At 41.2% G+C, this 10,580-nt stretch overlaps 1 protein-coding gene across 2 annotated transcripts; it reads right to left on the bottom strand.

Moving 5' to 3' along the window:
• Positions 1 to 1,198: 1,198 nt before the first annotated feature.
• Positions 1,199 to 8,163, bottom strand: LOC128424173 (isopentenyl-diphosphate Delta-isomerase 1). 2 transcript variants are annotated; one of them, XM_053410064.1, is made up of 5 exons: positions 7,835 to 8,163; positions 5,544 to 5,716; positions 4,320 to 4,412; positions 3,511 to 3,641; positions 1,199 to 2,532 (listed from the first exon to the last, which is right to left on the bottom strand). In XM_053410064.1, exons 1-5 carry the CDS (start codon positions 8,146 to 8,148, stop codon positions 2,215 to 2,217), a joined length of 1,029 nt encoding a protein of 342 aa, XP_053266039.1. In that variant the 5' UTR covers positions 8,149 to 8,163; the 3' UTR covers positions 1,199 to 2,214. The 2 variants fall into 2 exon arrangements, with proteins under 2 accessions (XP_053266039.1, XP_053266040.1); XM_053410065.1 differs by having other exon boundaries at positions 7,876 to 8,111.
• Positions 8,164 to 10,580: the final 2,417 nt, after the last annotated feature.

Genomic DNA, 10,580 nt, shown 5'->3' on the forward strand with positions numbered 1-10,580 from the left:
TATAAAAGAAATAGTTTGTGGAGAATTTATTCCAGTAAAGTTGTGGTTTTATTGTTAGTTCTGTCGTAATGAAGTATAAAATAAATAACCCAAACATTCATTCAGTTACTTCAGCAGAAGTACATACCAAATGATGCATATCTCAATCTGCTGGGGTACTTTTCCTCTGTACTGAATACCTGGAGGTCTGGTAGTATCATTTCCCAAAGGTCTATTTTAACTACATCTCAATAGATATGGGAAGCAGCAGTTCTATCATAAAGCTATATTAACAAATTTAGTGGTAACAAAACATTGCAATTTATAATAATATCAAGATACACGCAGAGTGGTCTAAGCTGAGCACATAACTTTATATGCAGGTTTGAAACATATCTTAGGCTTAGTATTGTAGGCATTACTGAGCTAGATGGACCAATTCAGGATTCCTCCTGGATCCGTTTTTAAAAATTAGTGTTATATTGGCTACTTTCCAGTTCCCAGCAATGGAGGCTAATCCGAGGCTAAAGCTACAAATTTTTGTTAGAAAATCACATTTGATTTTTTTAAAAAACCCTTAGGTGGATGCTATCTCAATCTGGCAATTTGTTAGTTTTTATTTGGTCTATTAAGCCTAGAACTGTTTTTCATTTACCGCAGATAGCAAAAGTTAGTTCAGGTACAGGATCTGTCCTATATCCTCTGCTGTGAAAACAAAAGCAGAGAATTCATTCGGATTCTGACTTGTCATCCAAGTCTTCCTAGCTGGTCATCTGCTACTAAGGTATTTAAATGTTTTGTTGTTCATGTTTTTCGCAGTGTCCTGCTCCATTTTTTAAAGAACCCTTATTGTCTCATTTGCCAAAGTTGGTGTTTCTTTTTGTTTTCCTCATTTGGGCAAGACCTCCATTTTTTGGAAGGAATAATAGCTTCTTTGACTCTGGTTGTTAACTGTGCTGGTGTCCTCTTGGCTCTGGTGACACCGTCCTTAATCTGCATTTTACACTTCAGTTGAGCTTCTAACAACTTCCAAGATGTGGGATGCTGATCAAGAACAAGCATTGTTAAGATCAGAAATTTAGCTCAATGGGCCTGTCCAATAATTATTAACATTTGTCATATTGTATTCCTCAAAAATTGGTTTTCTATTAACTAGCCTAAATTTAACAGGTTATGGAAAATTAAAATGGAACACATTAATTTTTTTCATGAAGAAGTATTAAGTTCAGTTGTTAGGATTCAGTCATTTTAATGATTAAAAATACACCAGCGGCTTTCTGGAACACAGCAGAATGTTTGAATATACAGATTTTACTATCTAGTTATATCTGAAAATGGAACACCCTTAAGTCAAGGTAAAGTGAAGAGTTACTAGGCAGGCCTTATAGTCAAGAATTCCTTTCCTTTTTACAGCAAATAATTCAAAAAAGGAAGGCACATTTGGAGACAACTGAAGTACAAATTCTCACTTGACATGTTGAATACCACCTAGTTCCGCCCTGTAATAGTTTTCATCATGCACAGTTTACATGTGAACAAGTACTATTAGAGCAGTTAACACCACACTTACTTATTACACCACATACTCCATACTGCTAGCGCACCAGAAAACTGAAAATGAGTGGATGAAATAGGCCAACTCTTGAATGTAAGTACTGTTTCTCTTATCCCCTAACATGGACTTTAGTATGACATTCAAGATGCAGCCTTTAGGACCAGAAATCTCAACAGCTATGCTAGTTAGGAGTGATGGAGAGTCACATGTTAGCGTCCCCCTCCCCTGCATTAAGCCAAGAACAAAACTAGTCTGGGAACTCCATTGGGTTTGCCTGTATCTAATGGGATTTCTGACTAAATAACTAACTCCTTCCCTATTGTACAGCAAACAGCCTACCCTGAAAAATAGAGGGGTATCCTGGCTAAGATTTAACTTTCAATCTTGACTGGTAGCCTAGTCAGTATTAAACCTCAGATTCTAGTGATTATATCAACAAATACATTCCCATTGAAAGCTTGTTAATAATCCAAATAATTACTTCAAGAAATGAAAGGCAGAAAAGACTCAAGCTTTAACAATCAGCCAGAGATAAAATCAAATTCCTTTCACAGGATATCTTCTTATTCCTAATTCGTTCCCTGTGTTGCAGTCAACTTATAATTAGTGCTTCAGATATTGCCATTTATCAGTATTAAATGGTACTATATCGTTTTTAGAGCAGCATATTCTAGAAGCTGTTACATTCTGTAAATCTTTTCATGATCCACAAACCTATTCAGATTATTCAAGTTATCCCACCATTTAAAGAGAAAAGTCTCTGCAATCAGTTTGAACCATGGAGTAATCTTAATTTCATTTCGGGATGCTTTTTCCAGGAGTTCTTTCAGTTCTTCCTGTGTCACATAACAGTAGCTTTTAATTTCATTGGGATCTGCATTCAGCGTCACATTCTTCTGCACAAACAAGATGTAATCTATTTCATGTTCTCCCCAGATCCCATTGGACTGAGCTTTGTAGTGAATTCGGGTTAAGTACAAAATTTCTTCTGGTGTTACCTACAACCAAAAACATGTAGTGACAGTACTTTATTACTTCCTTTCTGCATTTTTATGATAATTTTTTCAGAACTCCTCAATACAAACCTAAAAGGGGTGGGTTGGAGAAAGAGCTGTGGTAGTTTGATTTTGCTTTTAAATGGTTGATTTTTAATAAAACTTTTGTATAGTCAGTTGCTCAGATCAAAAGAATGACACTTGGACTTTCCTTCCCCATCTAATCTGCTCCTAAGGACTCTGTGGAATAGTGTATAATGGAGTGGACAGAGTGCATGTCTGCCTGGGATGGTGAGAGACTCAAGGCTCAAGTGAGAATTTAATTGAATAATGTACATTTGAGTGAATATATCAGATAAAACATTCTCCCCAATACAAACTGCAGAGAGGAGTATCTCAGAGCTCTAGTCATATGGGTATGGCCAGAGACATTTGTTTTGCTTCAACAATTCTCAACACGGAAGAAAATGGAGGAATTTGCAATATTGTGAAATGCCAGAAAAAGACTTTGATGTTTGGTTGCCCAGACAGAAACATTTTATGCTGGAGCAAAGGCATCTGAAATCCCTTTCCAGCCCTGGGAAAAACTATACTATTAAAATGGTTCCTTCCTTGCTCCTTATATGTTTAGATTATACAAAAAGCCTTTCTGGTGTGCTTGCTGGACAGATTGTTACAATCAGTCTATCAACTAACATCTGTAAGCAAGCATGTCTTGATCAATTGTGATTATTCTGAAACTCAATCCAGGGCATTCACCAAACCTGGTCATTCTGACTAGTGAAAAACCAGACACACTGAAGTAGCAACAAACACACTGTGATAATTGCTCCCTTCTCTTAAGCTTCTGGGAATAGGGCCGACGGGTTCCAAATAAATACTGCAGCTCTGATTAGTATTTAGAACTACAAGTATAACTAGATGCTGTTCAACTATTTTCCCCTAGGGAAGTCATTACTCTGAAATAAGAGCATTATTTACCTGTTCCATTGGAATTCCTAGCTCTTCTTTCAGGCGCCTCTGAGCTGCTCTTCGAACACCAATTGCATTCTTTTCTTCTACTTCAAGCACGGTGTTCAGGGGATGACTGCAACAAGTGTTGGTGAAGCAATCTACCAAACAAGTTTTGTGGATTCAGTTTTAAGAATACTTTGCAGACTTTCAGATACTAGAATCCTTGAAGTAGCCAATCTCATTTTGTTGACAGTACCAAGTATCCAAAGTTTGAAACAAAGTTCCAAAAAACAACACAATAGCACATACTGCCATATTCGAAGCAAAATAAACCTATCAATGCTTATCACCATGAAGAATACATTTCCAGCATGTAAACATAAAGTGCAATTGTGTTCCCAAGCCCATTCTGAGTTATATATGGTTAGAAAAAAAAGGACAAAGCACTAGTCATTATTTAATTTGTGATTTCCACCACCCCTTCAGTTTTCACCTATTCACTAAAAGTGTGCTAGTCTAGACCAAAGACAACATCACCACACCAAATAGTCTTTTGGGCATTTGACCTATCAGAAAATCTTTGCATGTTTCTCACGCTTCTGCTGTTAACCGAACAAATACAGGTCATGAACACACCCACCCCACCATTCTTTCAGAGAGAGAAAACATTACTGCTACCTAAGTATCTGCTCACTTGAAAATGAAAGTAAGTAAATTTGTTTGAAATTTAACAGATAATTCTATTTTTCAAGCATTCCAGAAATATATGAGGACACAAAGTGGTCTTTTATAGAAGCTATGCAATGAAAACAAGAATTTGTTGCTTAGTAACAAACCTGGGAAAGTGATTTTGGCATCTGATCTTTGTTGCAATAGCAGTTTATTCTCCGTATTGAACAAGAAGACACTGAAAGCACGATGCAGCAGTCCTAGCACAAAAAGATAGGCAATATGCTTTTAAAAAGAATGTACTGCAAGGGGGTGGGGAGTAAACTTCACTCGTGTTCATCGTAATACTTGATCTTACAGTTTAAAACCAAAGTTTAAACAAAGAAACGAGCACCCTATTTCTAAACAAAACTTTCCACTGTATGCATTGTGGTTTCTCATTTAGGCTGGTAAATGCCTTGGAAAGGAGGGTTGGATATATATGTATTTGAATAAATTATTGCTTGGGTACCCTTTGGAGAACTTTGTAGGAGTAAACCTAAGATATTATTGTATGCCATATCTTACAATATACTACAATATATTACTTTTGCAAAAGTCAAGTGCTTAGGTGTTTTTGCACTGTCTGAGGAACAGAGCTATTTATTTTGAGCAGTTCCTTACAGATCTGTAATCAAAGACATCATAGAAGACTAAAGTCTTTATTCTGTCAGATAACAGGTTAGTGTCAGATGTTCTCCTGGAGCAGCATAAGTCAGCACAAGAAAAGGGTTTTTAACTCATGCTGCTTCTGTTCTTGTGTGCAGTAGGGAAATTGCCTATATCCTTATGCACCAAAAGTGATATTTCAACCACAGAAATAATTGTGTACCTTGGCTTATGGAATATGCCCATTACCTCTTTAACTGAAGCCTGAAAAGAACACTCATTCATCTTTTATTGCTTTTTGGCATAAACATTTGAAGAAGCCACCTGCAGTCTAAATTTGTGTGCCGGGCAGAACTATATAAGGTAAGGCTAAATGGTGGGGCAGGAAGCTGCTCTGTGGGCTATGTGTCAAAGTAATCGGTGACTCAAAACATATTAACAAGCCTAAATTGCTATTTGACTTCACAGCATGAAAAGGATTTTCTTTACCACTTAAAGAACTCTTAATTCAAAGTTATCTTGTACATGGATGCATAAGACTAGTCTGCTGAACCACATTCCTCTATCTTCCTTGTTCCATTTCCTCCAGCTCCCTTTCTTGTTTTAACTGCTACATCTTGTTGTGCAAGTAGATTGCAAAAAACCCAGAGGCAAAAAATGGGGTGAGGTAGAAGTGCTCAATACAGCTTGGTACCCAGGCAGGACCAGTTTACATACAATGGGATCTGAACAGTGATAGATACCTTTGTCAATGTTTTCATTCAGGTGGCAGTTTTTCTTGGTATCTGAACCAATTTTGTTGTCGTTTTCATCAATAAGGATGCACATCTCTGCCAGCAACTCTACCTGCTGCTCATCCAGTTCATTTGTATTTATTTCAGGCATGGTTACAGTATTGATGCTCCTAATAAAAATACTGATGACAAAACAACAACAACCCACAATTACACAAATATTTAATGAACAGTATTAGAACTTACAAGATTTCCTAATGTTTGCCTAGAGTCAGCAGAGCACAGGCATGCAGATGAGTGTGTCCATTATACTTGCCAAAGCTAGAAACTTGCCTAAACTTCACAACCAACGCAACCATCAAGTGTGCATATAATTTCTGATGGCTAGACAAAGTTAATTTTGATCCTCAGCCAATATTCTTAGTTCAGTAAGAATATGAGTCCACCATTTTTTACACAATACATAGCTATCACTACTTGTTTTATCTTGCACTAGCATGACTTTACAGGAAAACACACAAAGCCTTTAGTGTCTTTAGGCACCAACTATACTTAGCATTTGTTAAAGTAGACCACTTCCTCCTTTTTAACTAGCCCTGAGCCAATGCCTTTATTAGTACCTGTTTAATAGATGGAAGCTTTTTTGATTTGTCTACAGTGATAAGGCTTCACCTGCTATACTTCTATGTATAAAGGTAAAAGACCCCTGGACAGTTAAGCTCAGTCAAAGGAGACTATGGGGTTGTGGCGCTCATCTCGCTTTCAGGCCAAGGGAGCCAGTTTGTCCACAGACAGCTTTCCGAGTCATGTGGCCAGCGTGACTAAACCACTTCTGGCTCAACGGAACACCGTGACGGAAACCAGTACACATGGAAACACCGTTTAGCTTCCCGCCACAGTAGTACCTATTTATCTACTTGCACTGCTGTGCTTTCAAACTGTGTATTGCACTGCTGACAAAAGTAAAGGGCCAGTAAAAGAGGTAGCAAATGCTGTGTTAAAAATATGAGAGTCCTGCCAGGAAAAGATGTGGCAGACTTACCCAACCGCCTAAACAAAGAGAGGAAAAGTACAACTATGAGCATACCTTGAAACACCTTTGTATATTGGGAATGCTATAGAATTTTTAAAAATCCCCCAGCCCACTTCAGCTCCATATCACTTGTCAGCCCCAGTGGCAAAAGTTCTGAGCACTTATAAAGCTGTTGACTCCAGCAGCAGAGCTTTGCTGCTGAAAGTTTAATTTGGAAGCAAAGCACTGTTGCTACAGTGGGAAGTATGCTACTTTTGCTGTTTAACAAAAATGTTTTAGAAATCTACACTAGGAAAAGAGAGGGAGCTACATGCTCTACTGTATCTCCAAAAGCTCCATCTCTTTCAAAATCCCAAGGGAAACTACAAAGGATAAACATACAGGAAATTACCGAGCTTAGTACTGTCTACAAAAACTAGCAGTGGCTCTTCAGAGTTTCAGGTTGGTATCCATCCCATCTCTACCAGAAGCTTACACAATCTTTATCTTGGTCACCTAACCGCCCTCAGGGGCCTGTTGTGGGGAAAAAAGTGGGGGAAGGAGGAAGAGAACAACAGGTGCCATCTGCACCTCTTTAAAGGAAAGTGCAATAAGAACAAGAGGACATTAATAAAACTTGAGTAAGATTTCTCAAGGCTGTGGATGGAGGAAGGGAACTTACTTCCACCAGATGCAGAGAAAAAACCTGAAAACGGATTCCCTACCCAAGCCTTTTCAATAGGGAAGTAGATACTGGAAGGTGATCAGTGTTTCCCAACCTAGGGTCTCCTGCTGTTTTTTTGGATTACAACTCCCACCATCCCTAGCTAGCAAGACCAGTGGTCAGGGATGACGGGAACTGTAGTCTCAAAACAGCTGGAGGGCTGAGCTTGGCCACGCCTGATGTAGATAATACAGTGGCACCTCAGGTTAAGTACTTAATTCATTCCGGAGGTCCGTTCTTAACCTGAAACTGTTCTTAACCTGAATAAATAGTGCTTCAGGTTAAGAACTTTGCTTCAGGATGAGAACAGAAATCCAATGCTCCGGTGGTGCAGTGGCAGCAGGAGGCCCCATTAGCTAAAGTGGTGCTTCAGGTTAAGAACAGTTTCAGGTTAAGAACGGACCTCCGGAACGAATTAAGTTCTTAACCCGAGGTACCACTGTATTATTATTATTATTATTATTATTGGACGCTGCACCGCCACCTCCCTTCGCTTCCCCGCGGTTGACTCAGCGGCATCGCTTCGAACTCCCTTCCGCCCCCGGGGCCTTTTTTGGTCTTTACCGCGTTCCGTCCCCGGGCCGGCACGCGGCCTCTGCACTCACGCAAAGCGAAGGAAGCGGCCGCCGAGACTGAGGAGGCGGTAGTGGCTGCAGCACCTGTCCGAGGCTGCGACGATACAAGCTTCCCCACGAAGACGAGGAGGCGGAAGAAGCAGAAGCGGAGAGCGCGCGGGCTGCAGAGCCTTCTCCTCCGGCTGCCCCGGCAGCAACAGCTGCTGCCGACGCCGCCAACCGCTGCGCCGCGCGCCACATCGCCTGGCAACCCTCCCCGCTCGGCGCCTGACCAATGGCGGCGGCCCCGGGCGGCGTCGTCATCAGGTGGGCCGATCGCGCCACCGCCCGCGAACAGGGAACGCAAAGCGCCAGCCAATCGCCCGCGGGAGAGCGGTCGCGTGCGGCTCTCGGGTTCAGCGGGGGGGGGGGAGAGAGGGGTGGGCGTGGCTAAAGGCGTGAGGGGGTGTGGCTAAAGGGCGAAAGGCGGGAGGGGAAGGGTGAGTGGATGTAATTTCACAGAAGCGTGACATTCTTAAGAGTTGGAAGGGACACCAGAGGGCCATCTAGTCCAACCCTCTGCAATGCAGGGATCTTTTGCCCAGTGTAGCGCTCGAACCCACGGCCCTGACATTAAGAGGCTCATGCTCTACGAACGAAGGAAAGGATAACAGCAAAAACAAAAAATAAAAAACCAAGAGTGGAAGAAGCTGATTGCAGTTTTTGTAGGAGATGCCTGTATTATATGCTCAGTTAGCACCTGATCTTTGGAACTCCCTACCGTTGTATATCAGGCGTGCACCTTCTCTATTGAAGTCTTTTCAGCACCTGCTAAAAGATGCCCATCTGTCACCAAACCTTCTGGAGGAGATCTTCATCGTAGCTGAAATCAATGTTGCATCTCAATTGAACATATGTGTGTGTGTGTTCCTGCTGCTCTTTTAAACCATGTAAGTGTGTGTGTGTTTATAGTGTTGAGTGCCACCCCAATCCTCTAGTGGTGTGAGTTTCCAGGGGTTCCAGTGTTTGCGTTTTCTTTTGGGAATGAGGCACAGAGGACACTATGGTGCCTATAGGATATATGGTTTACTTACACACGCACACACACATATGCAACCTGAGCTGAGTATAATGGAGGGGTTCACAGCATTAACAGCCCAAGAGGGGCTTGTTTCTCTCATGGCTGCAGTCTATGATTCAAACAGACACCAGTCATTTTGCTCTGATGCTCTTTCCAGCTGCCGCCTTTACCAAACTGCAACCTTCCCCCCCCCAGGTCACATCACACTCAACCTAAAACTATTTCAAACACTGGCTTTGCCTTCTGACTCTGAGTTGAGGGAGGGGCTCCACCCATTTGCCTTCTGGTCCAGAGTCTTTGCCTTAATGGCTTATTACCTTTCCTTTGTTCTATAAATGGCTCCTCTCCCAGGCAATTACCTCATGAGGTTCACTTATTTAGTTTATCTAGCTCTTAACATTATGGATGGAGGCTTGTAACATTGTACAGGAGGCAGCAATGAAAATCATCCCAATGAAAAGGAAATGCAAGAAAGCAAAGTGGCTGTCCAATGAGGCCTTACAAATAGCGGGGGAGAGAAGGCAAGAAAAATGCGAGGGAGATAGTGAAAGATACAGGAAATTGAATGCAGATTTCCAAAGAATAGCAAGGAGAGACAAGAAGGCCTTCTTAAACGAGCAATGCAAACAAATAGAGGAAAACAACAGAATGGGAAGAACCAGAGATCTGTTCAAGAAAATTGGAGATATGAAAGGAACATTTCGTACAAAGATTACCATAATAAAGGACAAAAGTGGTAAGGACCTAACAGAAGCAGAAGACATCAAGAAGAGGTGGCAAGAATACACAGAGGAATTATACCAGAAAGATATGGATGTCTCGTGCACCCCAGGTAGTGTGGTTGCTGACCTTGAGCCAGACATCCTGGAAAGTGAAGTCAAATGGGCCTTAGAAAGCACTGCAAATAACAAGGCCAGTGGAAGTGATGGTATTCCAGCTGAACTATTTAAAATTTTAAAAGATGATGCTGTTAAGGTGCTACACTCAATATGCCAGCAAATTTGGAAAACTCAGCAGTGGCCAGAAGATTGGAGAAGATCAGTCTACATCCCAATCCCAAAGAAGGGCAGTGCCAAAGAATGTTCCAACTACCGCACAATTGCACTCATTTCACACGCTAGCAAGGTTATGCTTAAAATTCTACAAGGAAGGCTCAAGCAGTATGTGGATCGAGAACTCCCAGAAGTGCAAGCTGGATTTAGAAGAGGCAGAGGAACCAGAGACCAAAGTGCAAACATGCGCTGTATTATGGAGAAAGCTAGAGAGTTCCAGAAAGACATCTACTTCTGCTTCATTGACTATGCAAAAGCCTTTGACTGTGTCGACCACAGCAAACTATGGCAAGTTCTTAAAGAAATGGGAGTGCCTGATCACCTCATCTGTCTCCTGAGAAATCTCTATGTGGGACAAGAAGCTACAGTTAGAACTGGATATGGAACAACTGATTGGTTCAAAATTGGGAAAGGAGTACGACAAGGCTGTATTTTATCTCCCTGCTTATTTAATTTATATGCAGAATACATCATGCAAAATGCTGGGCTGGATGAATCCCAAGCTGGAATTAAGATTGCTGGAAGAAATATCAACAACCTCAGATATGCAGATGACACAACCTTGATGGCAGAAAGTGAGGAGGAATTAAAGAACCTTTTAATGAGGGTGAAAGAGGAGAGCG

The sequence above is a fragment of the Podarcis raffonei genome, chromosome 12 (assembly GCF_027172205.1).
Source record: "Podarcis raffonei isolate rPodRaf1 chromosome 12, rPodRaf1.pri, whole genome shotgun sequence".
NCBI classification, from domain to species: Eukaryota; Metazoa; Chordata; class Lepidosauria; order Squamata; family Lacertidae; genus Podarcis; species Podarcis raffonei.

Bases quoted from the DNA above. Each gene is read 5' to 3' on its own strand.
- LOC128424173 (XM_053410064.1), bottom strand. From the start codon at position 8,148: ATGACGACGCCGCCCGGGGCCGCCGCCATTGGTCAGGCGCCGAGCGGG. The intron at 5,717-7,834 runs GTAAAGACCAAA...TTTTGTCATCAG, and splicing joins CGGCCCGGGGACGGAACGCG to TATTTTTATTAGGAGCATCA. The intron at 4,413-5,543 runs GTATCTATCACT...TTTTTGTGCTAG, and splicing joins GAATGAAAACATTGACAAAG to GACTGCTGCATCGTGCTTTC.